This window comes from Leptonychotes weddellii, chromosome 5 (genome assembly GCF_054177405.1).
Source record: "Leptonychotes weddellii isolate Sample4059 chromosome 5, ASM5417740v2, whole genome shotgun sequence".
Lineage (NCBI taxonomy): Eukaryota > Metazoa > Chordata > Mammalia > Carnivora > Phocidae > Leptonychotes > Leptonychotes weddellii.
In genome coordinates, this window is record NC_138373.1 from 91,500,936 (window position 1) to 91,523,269 (window position 22,334).

The 22,334-nt window shown below is 40.3% G+C and overlaps 1 protein-coding gene across 19 annotated transcripts in view; it reads left to right on the plus strand.

The window, feature by feature from the left end:
* Positions 1–6,365: 6,365 nt before the first annotated feature.
* BICD1 (BICD cargo adaptor 1) overlaps positions 6,366–22,334 on the plus strand; it is a 206,231-nt gene continuing 190,262 nt past the window's right edge. For 4 of the 19 annotated variants that reach the window (XR_014145652.1, XR_014145651.1, XM_081821449.1 and 1 more), the window contains exon 1: positions 6,385–7,051. Coding sequence is in view for 13 of the 19 variants with exons in the window: in XM_081821449.1 (XP_081677575.1) it covers positions 6,839–7,051 (213 nt within the window). In the remaining 6 variants the exon portion in view is untranslated. Of the gene's footprint in view, positions 7,052–7,395; positions 7,749–22,334 lie in introns of those variants that run through there. The other 15 variants (XM_081821459.1, XM_081821454.1, XM_081821457.1 and 12 more) reach the window with 8 other exon arrangements.

A 22,334-nucleotide genomic window follows, 5' to 3' on the forward strand; every position in this document is an offset into this window, starting at 1 on the left:
TCACCTATTTAACTCATTCCCCCACCCACCTCCCCTCTGGTAACCATCAGTTTGTTCTCTATCGTTACCTCTTAACTTTCTTTATTGGCTTTTCCTCTTCAACTCAACCTTTAATAGGGGTACCTCAGGGACCCCCTTCTCTTCTCTATTTGTACTCTTTTCCTAAATAATACCATCCATTTCCTTCACTTGAAATCCATATAATGCTGGAGTGCCTGGCTGGCTCAGGCAGAAGAGCATGTGATTCTTGATCTCCTGGTCATGAGTTCCAGCCCCCTATTGGGTGTAGAGTTTACTTTCAAAAACAAACCCACAAAATATCTAATGCTAATGGTTTCCAGAGGAGAACTGTTATACCTCCCAAGAAGTCTCTTCTTAATTCTGGTCTTATATCCAATTGTCTGCTTAACATTTCTAGTCAAATGTCTCCAAAGTGTCTTACACTTAATCTGTCCAAAATAGAACTCATAATTTCCTGAAACTTCCTCAAAGCTTTTCCCATCCAACTAATGGCAAGCCATCTTCCCAGTTGCCCAAGTCAGAAAATTAGAGTTTGTGGGGCGCCTGGGTGGCTCAGTCATTAAGCGTCTGCCTTTGGCTCAGGCCATGATCCCAAGGTCCTGGGATCGAGCCCCGCATTGGGCTCCCTGCTCTGCAGGAAGCCTGCTTCTCCCTTTCCCACTCCTCCTGCTTGTGTTCCCTCTCTCGCTGTGTCTCTGTCAAATAAATAAATAAAATCTTTAAAAAAGAAAATTAGAATTTGTTAATGGTTGCTTTTTTTCTTTCTATCCCACATCCAATCCCCAAACAAGTCTTGAGACTTCTATCTCCCCTCCCCCTCCCCCAATATATTAGGAATCCATTCATTTCTTTTCCCTATTGCTACCACCTCAGTCCAGGCCACCATCTTCTTCTAGACAATCACAACAGCTTCCTGACTAGTGACCCCACTTCTTCTTCTTCTTTTTTTTTTTTAAGATTTATTATTTATTTATTTGAGAGAGAGAGAGAGAGCATGTGTGAGTGAGGCAGCGCAGAGGGACAGAATCTTCAAGCAGACTCCCTGCTGAGTGTGGTGCCCAATGAGGGGCTCGATTTGTGCTTGATGCAGACTTGATGTGGGGCTCCATCCCATGACACATGAGATCATGACCTGAACCAAACCCAAGAGTCTTGATGCTCAACCAACTGAGCCATCCAGGCACCCCCTTTTCTCTTCCTTCCTTCCTCCCTCCCTCCCTCCCTCCTTTCTTTCTTTCTTTCTCTCTCTCTCTTTCTTTCAGAAGCTCTACTTACAAAGTGGGGCTTGAACTCATGACCCTGAGATCAAGAGCTGCAGGATCTACTGAGCCAGCCAGGTACCCCTCCTATCTTTTGATACCACCAAACTTTTTTTGTGTGTAGTCGTGATGTTCCTAAAATATAAATGAAATAATTTCATTTCCTGACTAAATAATCAAGTCTCCCACTGCACTGAGAGTAAAACCCAAATTCCTTATTCTTCTCTTTTTCTTTTTCTTTTTTTTTTTAAGCTGTTGGGTAAAGGAATGTTTCTGAACAGGTTCGGAATCTCTATATAAATTCTAGGGCCATCAAAAAACCAGAGAAGGGGATATATTTTGGCAGAAAGAAGCATATTAAGAAATTCTGTTCAAATCTTGAAGAGCTGGATGCAAGGCCAGCCTTAGGCACAGATGTGAATTAGATAATGTTTGTCTGCAATGTTCCCAGCCTCCACTTCTTCAGCCCTTCAGTTCCTTCCTTGGGGTATTTTCTTATCAGAATCAGGAAAAAAATATAAAGCAAATATAAATATAAATTTAAGTTTAATAACTTTTTGCATTTCAAAGTTATTTCTAATTATGAGATAATAAGCATCTTTCTTTATTACCAAAGGAGTTTCAGGCATCATTTTGAGGGGAATTAGAAAGAAGAGCAGAGGATTTAAAAAGTCCTTTCTGGCAGCTTTAAAATCCCAGGTTACAACCTACCAGCTATTCTGACTTTAAGGCTAAACCAGTTAGGGTTATTTAAAATTTTTTCTAAAGCATGCTGAGAAGCAAAATAGAAGTATTTTGTCTCCTCTTGTTCTTGTGTGGTGTGAAACTCATTTGCCTTGGAAAATTTTTACTCTGCAAATGTTTGCAATTTGAAATACCATATTCTTCTTTTTTTCTTTTTTAAAAATTGGGATATAATTGACGTATAATATTATATTAATTTCAGGTGTTCAACATCCAAATTAGTCTAACCTGCAAGGCAGGCATGATCTGAGTGTCCCTTCTGTGTTGTCTTTCTAGTGCAGTCGTAGGTCACCTACCCTTGGCTTATAAGCCTCAGCTTCTGATTTTTATTCTTTGCACTCACCAAGCTCTTTTCTGCCTTGGGCCTTTACACATGCCCTTCCCTCTTCCTGGAAAGCTCTTCCTCCACATTTAGCATATCCAGTTCCTTCAGATACCTTAGATATTAAGGTAAATATCACTTCTGCAGAGAGATCTCCACTGATTATTCTGTTGTTTCTTTTTTCTATCTCAATCTTATTCTTTTTTTTTTCCCAAAAACTTAAAAACAAACACACATATGCTGCTTATTAGGTGTCAAATATTGTTCTATTCACAACAATCTTGTTAGTAATTATATTATTGTCCCCTCTTTAAGGATGAGGCGACTGAGGCACACATAGCTAGTAAGTGGCGAAGTTGGATTTGACCCAAGCAGATTAGCTTCTGCTCTTAACCATTATGCTGTATCCTGCTTATCAGTATTACAATTTGGAATATTTGTATTAATTTATCTTTTTTGTTGTCTTTTTTAAAGATTTTATTTATTTATTTATTTATTTATTTATTTATTTATTTATTTATTTATTTTAGAGAGTGAGGAAGCATGAGCAGAGGCTGGGGGTGGGGAAGAACAAAGGGGGAGGGGAAGGGAGGAGGAAAGAATCTCAAGCAGACTCTGCGCTGGGTGCAGAGCCCACTATGGGGCTGATATGACCCCAAGATCATGACCTGAGCTGAAACCAAGAGTTGGAGGCTTAACTGACTGAACCACTCATGCATCCCTGTTGTTGTCTGCTTTTGGTCTGTTTTGTCATGTATTTGTTTGCTTCTTCCCTCCCAGAACATAAGCTCCATGAAGTCAGGGACCACTGACCACTGACATCTTACTGGTCATTGATTTCCCAATGCCTCCTGTTGTTCCTAGGACATAAGGGGTACTTAATAAATATCTGTTTAAGGAATGAATGAATGAATGAGAGCAAGAGAAAGCAATATTCATGCAAAGTTGGCGAGAAGTTGGTTTGAGGTACTAAGTCACAAAATATAATTTTTCCTAAATATTTGTGTTTTAAAAAATATTTATTTAAGGGGCACCTGGGTGGCTCAGTCGTTAAGCGTCTGCCTTCAGCTCAGGTCATGATCCCAGGGTCCTGGGATCAAGCCCCACATCGGGCTCCATGCTCCGCAGGAGGCCTGCTTCTCCCTCTCTCACTCCCACTGCTTGTGTTCCCTCTCTCACTGTGTCTGTCTCTGTCAAATAAATAAATAAAATCTTAAAAAAAAATATTTAAGTAATCTCTACATCCAATATGGGGCTCGAACTTATGACCCCGAGATCAAGAGTTGCACGCTCTTCTGACTGAGCCAGCCAGGCGCCCCTAATTTTCCCTAAATATTTGTAAGCAAGAAAGTTTCCTAAGAAATTGGAGGCTGCTAATTTAAAGAAATATGAGAGAACCCTACTTCCAGGAATGGTTTAAGAAATTCTTTTCTAGATACTTGTCAGTGATCTATAGCTATATCCATCTATATCTAGGTCTGTACCTATATATACATGGTATGTATGACATCTATATGAAGAGAAATCTAACTGTGCAGTCCTGCAAGAGTATGGTATACAAGCTGATTTTCTTCAAGTTAAATACCAACATATAAAGGATCAAAGTTGTAATAAGCAAAATCTTGTTAAGATAGTGTAATGTCTGAATGAAGTCAGACTGAATACATTAACAAGAGTTGATCCATCAGAAAAATGGGGCAGGACAGAGCACAGGGAATGGGGGGGAATGGAAACTTCGAAGAAGGAAAGTCACAGAGGCAAACTCCATTCTTAGTTCTATCCAAGGGAAAGGGAGTAACAGGCAATCTTCCCCAAGTGTTATGATTCCTTTGGAAGCGCTCTTACACTTTGCAGAGTGAGGAAAGGCCAGGGGCATACTGGGAAGAAGGCAGTTTGGCTACCCACAATTACAGCTTTCATCTCTTCTCTCAGTGGTTCATGATCATTCATCACTGTGATAGAGGATGGGCACTCCAGGAGCACCCAGGAGGAGCTTCTCAATTGGAGTGGGACATCAAGGCAGTATACGTGGAATGTTGTGGTCATTATTACCCCTGCTTCTCTGCCAGGTTGGAATTCATGGTTTGTAGCGTGTTTCAAGTGTTTTCTTTCTTTCTCTCTTTCTCTTTTTCTCTCTCTCTTTCTTTCTTTCTTTTTTTCTTTCTTTCTTTCTTCTTTCTTTCTTTCTTTCTAGATCAGATAATCACAAGAGAATATTCTGTCGTTATTGTCAGCATCCAGAAGGAATATTTTTTTGTCTGTTTTCAGAGGCAGTGAAAAATGACATCCAGACTGCCTATTAGTCCAGGCTTTGTAAGAGCATTGTTGTTTGTTTGCTCTTCTTCCCACACCATCAGCAACTATCTTTTTTTCTTTACCATCTACAAAACGAAGAGGAGCATCGAGTCCTGCTTTCTAAATCAGAAAATTCTATGTGTGTTGAGCACCTCCTGGCCACTGAGAAACAGCTCTCTAAATAGTGGCACCCAATAGAAGAGAAGGAAGGAACTGGTAAGACCTTTGGTCTATTGATCCCAGAGCCTCCCTTCCATTTCCACAGAAATCACTCCTTTTCTGCTATTTCTCCCTTTCCTCTAGGTTCTCCATTCTCATCTCTTCTCCATTTTTGGTTTTTCACTCTGACTTTGTCTTCGGCTCCTTTTGTGACTCTTCATATTGATCAAAGTGGTCATTTCACGAGCATATAATATTTAGTTGCTGGGTGTGTATTATTAATGAGTGGTGAGGCCAATATAATGATCCAGTTTAGGGCTCTGGAGTTAGGATTAAATTTTGGCTTCACTACTTAAGAGTTGCCTAATTTGGGGGGGCTGGGTGGCTCAGTTGGTTAAGCATCTGCCTTCGGCTCAGGTCGTGATCCTGGCTCCCCACGTAGGGCTCCCTGCTCAGCGGGGAGCCTGCTTCTCCCTCTGACCCTCTCCTCTCTCATGCTGTTTCTCTGTCTCTCTCAAATAAATAAATAAAGTCTTTAAAAAAAAAAAAGAGTTGCCTGATTTGGACAAATCCTTCAATTTCCTGTGCCTTTCTTTCACCACTTTTAAATTGGGGATAATGGTTCCCACCTCCCAAGAGTGGTCATTAGAACTAGAGAGAATGCACATACCATACTCAGAAGAATGGCTGGCACGTGGTCTCAAGAACTATTAGCTCTTACTCTTTTAAACATGTTTATTGTAGGGTATCGTTGATACCATATATAGGGAATTTCATGCAGTTTTCCTTTATTGAAGAATGTGTAGCGTAGAACTACTGAGGCAAGAAAGAGGAGTACCTAGAGGCTTATTGGGTGCATGCATTTTTCGGAGCAGATCCAATCTTGTGGCAAGCTGGGCACAGAACGCTGTGCGAGGTCAAGCAACTTCAGTGCAGACTGTCCTGAGGGGTAATAAGGTTATTTGGTGACAGTGTGAGGTAAACCAGGCCAAGCTGGCGAGGGGAAGGGAGGGGAGGCGGAAGGGGTGGGGGTCGGGGAGAGCGCTCGCCTTGGGGCGCGTCTGGCAGGCTTTGGAAACACGGTGTTGGTTTGGGTGCAGGAGGCTGGGAAGGAGGCTGCGAGCCCAGGGGGCGAGAAGGATGCGCGGGCCCCGAGCGCGTTAGTTACTGTTTGCTTTTCTCTGGGAAAGGCGCCTTTTCCAGGCAGTTCCGGAGCTCTGGCTCCCGTCTCAGAGGCAGAGCAGGGGCGGCCCCGCCACTCCGGGGGGCCGCGACGTCCACGGGCCAAAGTCCTGGGAGGAACTCCCGCCCGGGGCGAGCCGGGCAGGGCGGAGGTTCCCCCCGCGCGCGTCCCGCCGCCTCCGCCTCCGCCTCGGCCTCCGGCCCGCGCCTCCCCCCCCCCCCCGCCCGGTGCAGCCCGCGGCGGCGGCCCCTCGCGCCCGGCGGGAGGCGCCTCGGGATGTTTCCGTCGGTTCCTTCCCTCCCCCCGCGCTGACTCCATCCGCCTCCCCGCCCCCTGCTCGGAGCCGGGGCCAGGCGCGAAGGGAGGGAGCGGGCCCGAGACTGCATCATTCCGCACCGGCTGCAGCACAGCCAGAGGGAGCAGGTGGAGCGAGCGAGCGAGCGAGACGCGAGCCGGGGAGCGCCAGGCCCCGGGGAGACTGCAGTGACGCTGCCCGGGAGACATGGCGGCCGGGCGCCTCTGAATAAGCAGAATCCGGAGCCCCTCGTCGTCCCCGGCCGCCGCAGCCCAGGCCATGCCGCACGGCTGCTGACCCAGAGGACACATGCGGCAGCGGCTGCCGCCTCGCCCCTGATCCTCTCCCTGCGTTCTCCATGTTGCGTTTCTCCTCAGTTTCTCCGGCAGTGTAGTCGCTGCCGCCGGAGCAGCAGTCGGGGAATCGTTGCTCATTCATCCAGCCACACTTTTCTTTTCCATTTTTACCCTTCCCTCCCCACCTCCTTCCCCCTTCCCCCGCCTGCTTTGCATCCGTCTCCCCACCCCGACACCCCCCTCCTGCCTCCATCCACCGGGGCTATGGCCGCAGAAGAGGTATTGCAGACTGTGGACCATTATAAGACTGAGATAGAGAGGCTGACCAAGGAGCTCACAGAGACGACCCACGAGAAGATCCAGGCTGCCGAGTACGGGCTGGTGGTCCTGGAGGAGAAGCTGACCCTCAAACAGCAGTATGACGAGCTGGAGGCTGAGTACGACAGCCTCAAACAGGAGCTGGAGCAGCTGAAAGAGGTGAGTTGCCTGTCACCTCATCCCTCCTCGGCCCCCGTCCCCCCACCCCCGACGCCCACTCATCATTTGTAAAGAAGTCGGAAAGGTTGCGATTGAAAGGAATGTTTCTTCGTCTTAGAGTCCTTTGTTGATAAGAGAAGATTGAAAGAGTCCATTGTTTTACCCCCAAGAGAAAAATTGCCCAGGAAGTGAATGTATAAGCTGGAATTTGAGAGGCAGTGGCTGTTTAGGCTGTGGGGGAGGGAGATTCAGAAGTCTTTAAGTCTCAGCACTCCAAGGCGACATTCAGCTCGGTTGGAATGTGTAAATCCAACTTCTCAAAACTGCTGTTATTTCAAACCCAGGTTCCAGCGACAATCCCATAATCCACAAAGGCGATGAGTAGATTTGTGCTGAGGGACCCACAATTTCAGGATGTAGGATCTATGGTACCTCTCAGCCTTCTGAATGTAACCACTCCTTGGTGCGAGAGGGAACTGTTATTAGAACTCTCCGCCAATCCCATCTGACAAACTCTGGGCAGTCTTCGTTCTCCTTAGCTTTAGTTATTCTTGTCATCGGGCTGCCTGAGAAAAACAACTCTGCTGGGTGATCCCACTGCCTCGATTTCACCTCTGAGTGAGGCAGAGCCATGCCCAAGTCATATAAGGTCACCCTGACCAGGGAAAATTTAACTCCCCTACACATAGTCTGAATGGTATGTATCAAGTACAAGGGTAGCCGTCCATATCAAATGAGGCTCTTCTGTTTGAAATGACTGTGTTTGTAAAACCAGAGGATCACAAATGGGCCATGTTATAACACTGGTCCTCTTTAGTCTTTCGGTATTTGGCTTCTCTTAAACACTGGCTAATGTTTGGAAGGAAATAATGGATATGCTTTGATTTCCTATCAAGCACTCATAAGAATATACATACTGTTGAAGGAACTCAGTTTATTTTACCTGATTCCTGAAGCACTATGGGTAACAAGTCACCGTTATAAATTTAAGTGTACACACTGCTTTTCTTTGTGGCAAGTCTTTATTTTTAGGTGCATATTGGCTTTTAAGTGTTAATTCTAAATTTGGTATATATTATCAAAAACGTTTTTCTTACTCAGTGTTTTGGAGGGTGTCTGTTTTATGTTGCTACAGTTAAAAAACATGACTTATGACCTATCTAATCAATTTGTCTTCTAATCTAGTACACAATATGGTAAACACACTTTCAGGTATGTCTTATTTTTATTCTGATGCCTGACTGCTAACAAATAAACATATGGTAAAAACCCCAACTAAAAATCTGATTTTCATGTATCAGGCTGTAAATTCTGAGTTCATGTTTTTCTTACCATGTACATGTCTTTTCTTAACAACAGCTGGACTCACGGGTATTTTCCAACTTAGGTTAGGTCAGATATGTTTAAATTCAGTGAAGTCAGGAAACAAGATAGTGATTGTAATTCTCAGGGATGTTTTGATGTTTAAACCTGTCAACACTGCTTTGCCAATGTGAGGAAGTGCAAGCTAGGCAGTGGTAAGCCATCACCTCCTTGATAAAGGAGGTAGACTTAATTTAATGAAATGGAGTATTATTGTTAACTGATCTTCCTGCTTGATTTAAACAACCTTTCTAGGGGTATTTCTGTGTCATTTGCACTTACCCTGTATAGTAAACCATAATGCAATTGTCTTTTGCCTTTACCAGACCATGAGCTCTTAAGGAAAGGAATCTGTCTTAATTTACTTTGCATCCAAAGCCTTTAACACAAAGCCTATCACATTGTAAGTGTATAATAAATATTTTATTAAAGAATAAATTTATACTGGAAGAAGGGGCACATTTATCAAACATTCACTAGTCAATATTGGTTAGTGTCAGAGAAAGACTAAGAAAATTAGGAAGTATAGGAAGTGACTGGTATTGAAACACTACTTATGTTACTGTCATCAACAATAATGGGAAAAATGAGAAAAAACGTTTTGTGAGAATAGTACAACTCGTAATTTCTTAATACAGAATAATGCAAATAGCAGTTATAAATTTTTTTCTTTAAAAACTTGAGGGATATTTTGTTCTATATAGCAGGAGGTTAATAAAAAATTTATCAGGATTATTTTTACCAAATGATACTCATTTACATATGTATTTTGAGTTGCACTTAGCATAAATTAATTCCGTTTTTCATTCTGAATGAACTGTCTTAAGCAATTACATAAAAATGTATTTAAGAGTAATAAAATAATCATTATATTTGATCATTTGATAATGTGACCTGATATTTTTATTCTTTAAATGTATACTTTACTCGGGAGTATTATTTAAATGCGCTAAATCAGTCTCAATAATATTTCCTGTTTGAAAAGGAAATCCAGAATAATTGGGCAAACTGAGATATCCCAATGATGATATCATATAGAAGCCATTTTTGAAAGACATGTTTTATGAGTGCTCTGATTTTTAAAAGGGAAGTTTTGTTCATTTGCAGATACATATAGTAAACAATGTTGCATTTTATCTACAAAGCCAAGTATAAAATCTTTGACTTATTTTTAGGCTCTTTCAACAAATATGATTCATTAAAAGTAATTGGTCCATCATCCTAATGTTCTCCTTTTAATTATCTTTGGGGAGCTGGACAAAGCAACATGTCTGGTAAAAGACTTGAGCATGGTTTTATGATTTCACAAGTAATGCATGCTTTTCAGTGACCTGAGGGGCACCCATGCCCAGTTATATTCTGGTTCTGGCTGATTGTATGTTTGGGATGTGTGTAAATCAGCACTGTGAATGTCACTTAGGCCAAAGTAGTGTTTGAGGAAGAGTCATAGTTCCAAAATAATTTTAAAACTAAAAATATACATACATTAAAAAAAAACTCCTAGAATTTAAATTTGTTTGTGTTGTGTTTGTTTTATTTTTTACTTAAAAATTATTTGAAATTTAAAAAGTAGTAAAGTTGAAAAAGATCCCCATAGAAAGGAATGATTCAGCATTCTTGGTAGCATTGTAGAAAACATATCCATGTGACTTTAGAAAAGTTTTGCAGCTAGGTTACGGTAGACTATGTACTAAGAATCTTCAACTCATTCTTTTTTTGCTTATATTCTTAACACTGACGCCAAGGGTAGACACCATTTGCTAAAGAAGCACTTTGTGGACAATGAACAGCTTATCTTCCTGGAGCCAATTTTCTGTTTTTTCAGGGCTATGGTTAAATCGTTCAAGGAATAAACATTGAACTTACACATTTTTAGAGACTGTCACATTGGGGACCTGATGAAAGCCATTTAATTATTTGGATTCAACTTTAAACAGAAATTTTTTTCTTCATATGCTTGGAAAGATTGTTAGGTTTGTATATGCTAAATCATGAAATCATAGTGGGGGGAGGGAGCCCCCAGATTTCGTTTCCAATCTAGGAATAAACATAGAGAATGTTAATAATTTATTTACCTAGCTAGTATTTTCTCTCTCACTGTTTTGAAAGAGAAATGTTTATATTATCATATTTATTACCAAATTAATTAAAACATCTATAATATATCAACATATGCTTTTGGAAAGTATTGCAAAGTATTTACAAACAACCTCAACAAACAAACACAATCACTTTCAGTCATTCTTTTTTTTTTTTTTTGACCCAGTTGCTCTAACCTGCACCATTCCTTCTTTTTATTTCAACTCAAAATTTCATCTCTGGAAAAGTTATTGCTCAGATATCATTTAACAGGATGTTATATCTTTCATCACATTCATTATGTTTGCATGAACATGTACAGTAACCATGGTTTGATGATTTTTTTCAGATTTTCATGCTTATGAATATTCTGCTATATCATCCCCTTCAATACACTTATACCTGATGGATATTACATTCTAAATTTGAAAATATGATAACTATTGCATGTTGAAATATATAGTAAAGTCTTTCTCACACGTAGTGTTGTACCTGTAAATATGGCTTTGAAGGAGAGGAAGGCATGAAGAGATGCAGTCTTACTATTAAATAATTCATTATGCTAGAGAAGACATGTGAAGTCAAGCGGCAGGAGATGATATTGGGAAAGTGGCAGTAGCCGCGTTTTGTCTTGGGGATAGGGGAACCATTAAAAGGAAACGAAAAGAAACACTTAGTAACACTGTGTTTGGTGCCTTACATCTTATTTAATCTTCAGAGTAATTCAGAAACTTACTGCTCATTTTTACAGATAAGAAAATAATAAAAATAATAAAGCACTTAATTCTGTACAAAGCTCCATTTAGGGCTAGGCATTTTGCATACCTTATCTCTCATTCTTATAAGAATCCTTTTATAAGGTAGATATTACTTGAATTATGCAGAAGAGGAAAATAGGTCTTAGGTTAAGGATTCTTCTCAAGGCTGCAAAACTAAGTGGTAGAACCTGGTTTAGGAAGAAGCCCATTTTCTAATCACTGCACCATACTACCTGAGAGGGTGAAACACTTCAGTCACAAGTATGGTTTAGAAAGTCCCAGTGTTGGTTATAGAGAGTGGATTGGAGCTGTGCAGGGGCAGTAGGGATGATGAGGAGGGGTCAAACCTATTAGCTGTTTAGAAGGTGTAGGGTGGAACATGATACTGGGTCTGGATGTGGAAAGTAAGGAAAAGAGTAGAGTTGAGAATTTTCTCGGATGTGTAGAAGGTGGCTCCATTCACGAAGGAAGGAAGGTGCTATGGGGAAGAGCCCTTTTAGAGGGTCAGGTTGATGGCCAGGTTATATGAGTCATTTTAAGTCATGTTTTCTTTGAGGGGAGGCATAAGTTGAATGAGAAATTCAAATACTCAACCCTCAGTTTAATAAAACAAATGAATAATTTGTGCATTTTGTTGTAATTTTATTCAAATCTAATCTCCAGAACATAGAAGATATGAACAACTCAACAATATTTTCAGCAGTTAGTTTGATTGCATTTTGAATTAGGAGATGTGCAAATTAATAAACAATGGGCAAAGAAGCTGGGCTGGAAGGACCCAGAGGTCAACGTAAGTGGAAAACTGGCCCTTCCTGACCTCCTAGGTTAGAGAGGCCTGGGAGAAAGAGCACACACCTTTTGCTGACAGATAACTTGAAATTGCATTAGTGCTTTTAATTTAAATTTTTTTCTTTCTTTTTTTGGTCATAATAGTTTGATTGCTTTTATAAAAGTGATGATTCTATAATTATAATTTATGGCCACAATCCAAGTTAGATAAAATCATATGCAAATTAGTTGTTTCTCCTTTCTCTCCTGATTCTGTCTGTATTCTTATACTTTGGTATACTTCTATACGTGTTTTAAATGTCTTTAAACATATGAATCCATTGACATGGTTTTTTGTTTTTCCTGTTCTTTTATTTTTATAAAAATGGGGTCATGTTACACATATTACTCTGCCACCTGGTGTTTTTCATTTAATACTATATCCTTTTAAAATGCAGGTATTTCTAGGGTGCCTGGGTGGCTCGGTTGGTTAAGCGTCAGACTCTTGGTTTCTGCTCAGGTAATGATCTCAGGATCCTGGGATGGAGCCCTGTGTCAGGCTCCACGCTCAATGTGGAGTCTGCTTGTCCCTCTCCCTCCCCTTCTGCCCTCCCTCTCTAAAAATAAATAAATAAAATCTTAAAAAATTTTTTAAAAATGCAGATATTTCTAGAACAAGACTAACTTTTTTTTTTTTTTTCCAAGATTTTATTTACTTATTTGAGAGAGAGAGAGAGTGCACGAGCAAGCGAGCATGAGTGGGGTCCGGGGGGGGAGATGGGGGAAAGGGGCAGAGGGAGAAGCAGACTTCCCACTGAGCAGGGAGCCCCACACAGGGCTCAGTCCCAGGACCCTGAGATCATGACCTGAGCTGAAGGCAGATGCTTAACTCACTAAGCCACCCAGGTGCCCTGCAGGGCTTCTTTTTTAAGCCACTGGTATTTCAAGTGTGAAGAAAATGGGACTGAGTAGAGAAGAAAACCAGAGAATCTCAGGGAGTGTGGGTGACCCTGGGGGCTTGGAGGGAGCAGGTGGCCTTGTGTGATAATACCGAGGAAAAAATGGAAAGTTTTGTGGGTGAATTAGCAGCAATTTTGATTCTTGTCTTCTTGGCTGGTGATGGGGCTACATGTATCAGCATAATAAGTGGCTAGATTCCATGGCTGGTGAGAACTGGTCCAGCAGTGTGGCCACATCCTGTCCATACTGGGTCTTGGTGAGAAGCCAAGATGATTCAGGCAGTTGAGCCTCATTATTTTATTCCATCTTTGCCCTGTGGTAGTTGAGTTTTGATATAGCTCGTTAGGGTTTTATACAGAATCTCAGATTCAGCATGTTACGTAGGCAATGGGGATCAGTGGCTAAAAGACAGGAAATTGTTTGGCAAAGTGTTCTTCCTTAAAACAATGAAAAGGAATATAAGAGTGGCAATTGATACCTTTTCTTCTAGGATTTAATTATTTGTCTATAAAATTAAGGGGTTGGGATAGATAATTTCTATGATTTTTTTTTAGCTCTAAATTTCTGTGATGCTCTGTTTTAGAGTTACCTAGTATACTTATTTTATCTACTTGTCCTTTACATTTCAAATTAATTCTATTTTTTTTTTTTTACAAAATATAGAATAATCTTGTTCAATTACCATAATTTTTACTTAGCCTTCAGGGATGTGCATCAACTGTTTTCTGTCTTTTCCCTCCTATCTATTTCTACTCTGGTCACTCACATCCAGCCAGGATAATCCACCTGTTTTCACACTTGTATTCTGTCCCTTGATAGTTTGTTTGTTTATTTATTTATTTATAACAATTCATTGTTCTCTTTTCCTTTGAGCACCTGGCCCAAATTTATTTCCCTTCTGGATTCACTTTACTTCTTTAATCATACCTATATTGTTGTAGAACTGACTCATTGAGTTTGTTTCATTGACATATTTGTACTTGGCTTCACAGAGCAGAACAAGGCCCACTGGGTCCATGGGAGCCAGATTTTGAGTCAAAATCAAGAACTAACAAGTATAGGTGTCCAATAATGGAACAAGACAGATTTCTTTAGGAAGTAGTGAGTTCCCTGTCACCAAAAAAATTTAAGGAAAGGCTAGCCAACCACATGCTAGTAATACTGTCTGGAAGATTCATACTTAGAAAGGAGTTTATATAGAATGATCTCTAGGGGCGCCTGGGTGGCTCAGTCGTTTAGCGTCTGCCTTCGGCTCAGGTCATGATCCCAGGGTCCTGGGATCGAGCCCCGCAACAGGCTCCCTGCTCGGCGGGAAGCCTGCTTCTCCCTCTCCGACTCCCCCTGCTTGTGTTCCCTCTCTAGCTGTCTCTCTCTCTCTGTCAAATAAGTAAATAAAATCTTAAAAAAAAAAAAAAATGATCTCTAAAGTTTTCCCCACCGCAACCTGAGTTTTTTGATTTTATCATTTCACGTGTTCCAAGTAATTTCATATTGTTTGTGTTTTTTTATACTCCCTTCCCCACCACTAGATCACAGTGTTTCCAGTATGGTTACATTTTTCTGTTTTAATGTTTAGCATTTTGCAGTATTTATGACTTTTGAATATTTGGAATGTTTTTAAAGTATATCAAAAGTTTATCTTAATTTTGATTATATTTTGCTTGATTTTCAGAAGAAAACTGATGCATAATAAGGAATTTAAGATGACTACCTCTGTAAATTTGGGGAAGTTTCCTTGAAACTTTGTACAGTTTGAAGCTATATGGTTAACACTGAGGGGGTCTATAGCCTCCAGAATATTTGTGTTCATACACACACACACACACACACATACACAATGATATATTTTGTCTTTTACACTTAATTCAATATTTTATAATTGGCACTGTCAACTATTTACATTATATAGCAATCTGAGTTTGGGTTTTGCTTTAGATTGCCCATGCCTCTTGTTCTGTTTCATTTATCTATTCAAATGTTTGTATTGAGTGGCTACTATGTTGGGCACTGTGCCACTTGCTGAAGATAGAGTGTTGAGCAAGACAGACAAGATGGAGCTGCCTGAATGGAGCTGAGGTTTCAGACCTAGGAGATCATCAGCAAGCACACATGCACTTAGGATGTGAGGAATGCCGTGAGTGGAGAGGTGGAGACTGGTTGGGAAAAGTGTGATCAGGAAGCCCTCTCCGGAGGTGACATTTGAGCCCAGACCTGAATGATGAGTCTCATGGAGATTGGGGGAAGTGAATTTTGGGAAGAGGTACAAGTACAAAGATCTTGGAACTCTGTAGTTGTTAGGAGAAATGATGGGTCACCCTGCCCCGTAAAAATAGCCATTCATATTTGAAAAATGACCATCTGTAAAGTACTATATTACCTTTAGAGTTTTTGGATGAGATTTTGGGTCTCAGCATAGGAAGTGTTTAAAGCAAAACTTAAATACCCACCCTGGGATCTTCTTTTAGAAGAGCTGAGTCAGAATCAGTGACTTTCTATACAGACTACTCATTAGGGTCACCTGAGTGATTTACAGAAACGCTGCTGCCTTGACCCCACTCCAGGATAGTTCAGAGTCACTGGGGGTGGAGCCGGGGCTTTATTATGTTAACCCTTCTTCCCTCATAGGTAGAGCTGGGGCTGAGAACCTCTCTTAGAAACTTCCAACTCTAGGAGTAAATGACTCCACAGGAATAGAAGTGTTTTTTGTTTTTCTTAAAAGATTTATTTGTTATTTATTTTTGGTGGGGAAGGGCAGAGGGAGAGGAGAGAGAGAGAATCCTAAGCAGACTACATGCCCAGCATGGAGCCCAATGTGGGGCCAATTCCATGATCCTAAGATCATGGCCTGAGCTGAAATCAAGAGTCGGATGCTTAACCAACTGAGCCCCTCAGGTGCCCCAGGAATAGAAGTGTTTTGGAGAGAAAAGCTGGGAAGTTATGAGCTAATGTGGAAACCTTAACTGCACTGTCTTTTTACTTCTCCATTTTCTAGAAATTAAAATGCTGTAAAGCCTTTCAGAAAACCAACAAATATCATCAAAAACTTGACTGCATTAGACAGAGATGTATGTTAAATGAGACTGTGTTTATTTTTATATCCTCCAGGGTTGTTTAAAGTTTCTTTCGAAAGTTGTCTCCTGTGTTGAATCTATTTTGTGGCTTTACTCTGTTTGCAGTAGCTTATGCAAACTTTACAAGTTTATAAATAGGATATTAAAAAAGAATTGCTTTGATACATTGATCATTAACTTCTGGGGTTATTTTCAATTGCTCTTTGGTTATACATGCTTACTGTTTTCAAACAGTATTTTATGGAGAAAAAGCACTCTTCTAAAATGTAATATTTAACTGCTGTGTTTCTATCTTTAAATTTAGAATTGAAAATAAGAAACCTGTTTACATTTATGGGAAGTACACAATAACAGCAATTTCCTTAAGAATGTTTTGTTGCAGTTTGGCATGGGTCTGTAATGGAAGGTTCAGAATGATGGGTCTTTGTTTTTCTCTTGCATACTGCAGACTAATGTGGATTCAAATGCCCACTGCTGAAGAGCCCTTACCCATCAATTTTTGAAATTGAAAGAGGTTTATATTATAACATGGATGTGCGTTGTTGATAAGCCTTACTGATTGCCATTCTCTAGAAGGTTTTAGGAGTTTTTTTTTTTTTTTTTTTTTTAAGTTGGCCTCAGTGTGAGGTAAGACTGTACATGACTTCTTTGGTTGAGCTGAAGATACTATCATCTTGCACATTATCTCCTTGGCATATACAACCCTTTTTTCCCCTTTAAATCACAATCTGGCTTGCTTTCTGCTAATGCTGGTGTGTGTGCAGAGCTTTTAAACTCAAAACCTCAAGTAAATATAATTAGGAAGGAAAAGCAACCATTAGAGAGGCAGAAGGAAGGGGATATATTGCACTTGAAAACCAATTCTAAATCTCTTTTAAATTGTTGGCTCTTTGAATTATTTTTAAAAAATTGATACAGGTTCTTAAGTAGTGTTGGTAATTCAGAATTAACTATGGTTTAATGATTTGAACAAGAAGATCCTCTTTTAGTTAATATTTTAAAATAATTTTTTAAAAACATTTTATTTATTTATTTGACAGAGATAGAGACAGTGAGAGAGGGAACACAAGCAGGGGGAGTGGGAGAGGGAGAAGCAGGCCTCCCGCCGAGCAGGGAGCCCGGATGCGGGGCTCCATCCCAGAACCCTGGGATCATAACCTGAGCCCAAGGCAGATGCTTAATGACTGAGCCACCCAGGTGCCCCAATATTTTAAAATAATTTAAAGAACCCTTTCCTAAGAGAGTCCTCAGGTCATCTGTCTTAATCACTGTAATTATTTCCAATCAAGTTATATGTGCTTGTTTTTCATTTCAGCAAAATAAATAATATACCTTGCAGGGCACTTGAAGTGTTTGGGATAATATGAGCTATGATTTGCTAGAATTGAGACCAGGATCTCAAAGCCACAATTACATTTTTAGACAGTGGTCACAGTAAGACATTTCAGGAAAAGACAGTGAAAAGAACTCTCTACCCATGAGGTTTTTATCATTGATCCGTTCCAAGTGAAAAAAAAAATTGTTTTAGAGATTTATTTATATATTTCAGAGAGAGCAAGTGAGTGAGAGAGAGAGAGACAGTGCAAGGAGGGTGTGCAGAGGGAGAGGGGAAGCAGACTCCCTGCTGAGCGCTGAGCCCAACATGGGGCTCCATCTTCTGACAGAGAGATCATGACCTGAGCTGAAACCAAGAGTTTGATGCTTAACACACTGAGCCACCCAGGTTACTATTTTCAATAGTGTGGTCAGAGAAAGGCTCCTAGAAAGGGATGGCAAGGAGGCCATCTGACTGTCTGGGACTGAATGAGGGGGTGAAAAGTAAATGAGCGCAGAAAGAATGGGGGTTAAGTGATGAAGCAGCTTTTAGGTTGTAACCAGGACTTTGCCTTTTGCTCTAAGATGGGGAAACTTGTGGAGGATTTTGAGCAAAGGAGTCACATGTTGTACACTCTTTTTTCCCCTAGTGAGATACCTGTGCATACATTCAAGCAAGACTTAACTTCTTTCCAGGAAAAGGAGTTTAAATTAAACTGGTAGCTCACAAGATAAGATGCATTCTTTTTTTTTTTTTTTTAACTCTCCCCCCATAGCAAGTATTTAATAGATGTTTATGGTACTGCATTGATCTAGGCTAGAAAAGAAAGATGAAGTTATTAAGATAACCAGTTATTTTATTTTATTTTTAAAAAATATATTTTTATTTAAGTAACCTCTATACCCAATGTGGCAAACTAACGACCCCAAGATCAAGAGTCACATGCTGTACAAACTGAGTCAGCCAGATGCCACAGATAGTCAGTTATTTTGAAAAGAGGTTGCATTACACCACTTGTTTTAAAAATAACCATTTTTGATTAAATCAGTTTATTAAAAAGATGCTGTGTTGACTTTTCCAGTTTTTTTGTACCTGAATCTTTAACTTTCTTTTATTCTCTCTTATTCTGGACCGTCTGAGCCATCCAGTAGATCCTACTCTAAGGTGACATAAAAGACATTGGAATAGGGATTCTGTGCTATCATTGATATTCTAGTTTCTGAGGGACTGGAATGGATGCTAGTCATTATTTCATTCATTTATGTATCAAATTTTTTTATTGAAGTATAGTTGACATACAATATTGTACAGTTTCAGGTACACAACATAGTGATTCAACATTTATATACTTTATGATGTGATCATCATGATAAATCTGGCTACTGTCTGTTACCATACCATGAAGTTGTTACATATTTTTATGTACATTCTATACTGTACATTGTATCCTCATGTCTTGTTTATTTTATAGCTGGAAGTTTTTACTGTATTAAATATTTAGAGAGCATCAGTTATATGCTAAGCATTATGCTTGTTATACAAAAATGAGGAAGATATGGTCTTTATTTTTAAGTTAGTTATTACTGTTGGTGGCAACAGACATGAACAAAGGTGATTATGTATTTTATTGGAAAGATCATGGGCTTTTGAGTCAGAATGAACTGTATTTGAATCTGTTTAGTAGCTGTGTGATCTTAGGCTGATACTTAAAACTCTATGAACCTCACTCTTCTCCTCTGTAAAATAGAGGAAGATAATAACTATGGGCATTAAAGAAAAATCCATGTGAAGCATTAATAGACTCTATTAAATTTACACTTCAGTAAACACCTGATAAATGATGGATGTGGTGGTAATAAGAATAATAAAATAATAAAACCAATAACGTATTGGCTGTGCTTGATAGGACATGGAAGTGGAAGGCAGCAAAGTTATCTTTAAAAAATCAGAGAAAAAAAAAAACAAACAGAAAACTTCCTGATCAAGACAACTGTGAGTGGGCATTGAAGAAAAAGTAGGATCTTCCAGGCAGCTGAGAAGGCAGAGTCGTTCAGGAAGAGGGAAACAGCCTGTGAAAGAGGGAAGCTTGGAGGGATTGTTGCTTGTGAGCAGCTGTGTGGTTGCAGCTGAAATGAGATAAGAGGTGGGAGGTGAGCCTGGAGAGATGGTTTGGGGCCAGATGGTGAAAGGTCTTGTAAGGAGGTTGTCAGTCCCCACCAGCAAAGGCCTTGGTATAGCTGACTCTAATGTCTGCCATGGGAAGGCTTTACCAGTGAGAGCAGGCCCAGTGACACTGGAGGAAGGTGCCTCTAACGAATTAGGGGTCTGGAAATATCTGCTATTCCTCTGTGCTCTGTTTGGTTTGTTTTAGGGTTTGTTTTAGCCTCATGGCTTTTTGTGAATTTCTCTGAGAGTGGCAGCTTCCCAGTCTTCCCGCCTTTGTGACCAGGTTGCCTAATTGCCCATTAGTTTGGGTCCTCATCGCCCACTGTCCTTTCATGACATTGGGCTGGTACTATTCCTTCTGGTCCTCACCCCCCATCGGATTCCTGACTCTCAGCTCTGAGAGCCTCTAATGCCCTGTGGTCTTGACTTAGATTCGAACGTGTTGATCAAGCCTTTGGCTGTGTTAAGCTCTGTCCATATTAGACTTGAATATTCTCTGCCGTTGGCTTTGCTAATTAAGATTAATTGCCATTTTCCTCCTCTCTCTTGTCTTTTCTCTCAGTTGCCATTGATTCGGGTTCAACCTTCCTTTTGCTTCTCCTCTGGGAGAGTCTCTCTTATGGCTTCAGGACAGGAGGAGGTCACTTATGAGAATGTGAAGGAGCTTCAGCTTTATTCTAATGCCATGGGACAAGCGTCGAAAACTTCAAAACCTCAAAGCAGGAAAATAATTTAATTAGCTTTCTGTTTTAAAACCATTATTTTTGGCTTTTGATTCTGGCAGTACAGTGGTCTAGGACCTCTGACTAATTCTTATGCTGGAAACAATTAAAAATGCTGGATAAAATATAACACTATCCCTTAAAAATGTACAAATGAATTGGCTACTTCGGATTCTCAGAGGCTAAAACTGAATTAAAGCAGAAACCCTTAGAACTAAATAGTGCATCGAAGCTGACTTTTGCCTTGAGTGCATTTGCTGAAATCAGGTAAAAATGAGCGTTCTTTCTATGGGCCACTTAGGGTAGAGGAAATAGGAGAGAGACAAAACCTAGGATCCTCCTAAGTTTGGCTCCAAAAAACTCCGCCTTCAGTATAAGGGAGAATTGAATAAACTGTCCTCTACCTCCCGCACCTGACTATAGGAAGAATCGGGTCTCTCTCCTCAGGCTTCATACCCCCTACCACTGGCTTTCACCAAAGATTGCAGACTGTTCACACAGTGAATGTGTGTGGAGGTGATGAAATCCAAAAAACCTTAAGGTCGTAAAGTCAGAATTTAGTTTAGAGTGATTCCAGGCTGGTCATGCCTGCAGACATCTGTCAGAAGTAAATGCAGACCTGCTTTGAAGAAACCTACTGGTGTGGTGGCCTAGAAAGAATCAACACAGGTAATATTCTAAAAACTATGAACCCATGGTAAAAAACAAACAAACAAAAAAATTGCAAACTATGCAAGGAACTAGGCACCATTGGCTCCACATCCTTGTCATTACTTTGTATTGTTAAACTTCAGGATATTTGCCTCACTGGTGGATGTGAAAGTGTGTCTCATTGTACCTTTAGTTTGCATTTTTGGGACTGTTAACGAGGTTAAGCATTAACCTTAAATGTTTACAGGCATTTATGTTTCCTCTTCATTGAAATGGTTTTTTGTGTGTCTTTTGCCCATTTTTCTATTGGGGTTGTTTATAGTTTTCTTACTGATTTGTAGGAGTGTATCTGTATTCTGTAGACTAAGCCTTCTTAGTTATATGTGTTAGAAATCTCTTCCTGGTTTGTGGCTTGTCTTTTGATTCTTTCTGGGGTGTCCTTTGATGAAGAGAACTTCATAATTTTAATTTGGTTCATTTATCACGCCTTTATAGATACTGTGTTTTGACTCTTGTTTAAGAAATCCTTCCTTACTATGAGGTCATAAAAATATTCACCTAGGGGTGCCTGGGTGGCTCAGTCAGTTAAATGCCCACCTTTGGCCCAGGTCATGATCTCAGGGTCCTGGGATCGAGTCCCGCATCGGGCTCCCTGCTCAGCGGGGAGACTGCTTCTCCCTCTGCCTGCCGCTCCCCCTGCTTGTGTTCCCTCTCTCTCTCTCTGTGTCAAATAAATAAAATCTTAAAAATATATATATATATTCACCTACATTGTTTTCTGAATATATTATGGTTTGCCTTTTATGTTTAAAACTTTCATTCTTCCTGGAGTTGATCTATGTGTTTAATGTGAGATAGAAATCTAATTTAATTTTTTTCCCATAATTTTTCCCTAAAATTGGATAGCCACTTATCTCAACACCAGCAGTTATTGAACAGTCCTTTCCTCCACTAATCTTCAAAGTCTTGCTTTATCATAAATCAAGTTTCTGTATAGGATAGGTCTGTTTCTGGACTATTCTGTTCCACTGGCTATTGGTTTATGCAATATGCAAATATCACACTGTCTTACTGTAATGGTTTTATAATAACATTCTTTTTTTAAAAAAGATTTTATTTATTTATTTGAAAGAGAGAGAGAGAGAGCACAAGCAGGGGAAGCTGCAGGCAGAGGGAGAGGGAGAAGCAGGCTCCCCGCTGAGCAGGGAGCCCAATGTGGGGTTTGATCCCAGGACCCTGAGATCATGACCTGAGCTGAAGGCAGACGCTTAACCGACTGAGCCACTCAGGCATCCCTATAATAACATTCTTGATAGATGGTGGAGTATTCCTTACTATTTTTCTCTTCTTTAGGACCCATTGGTTTCAGGAGTTGTCTTCTTTGCTGTCATTGACTCTGCTTTGATAGGCTTTCAACATTTACAGGGAAGC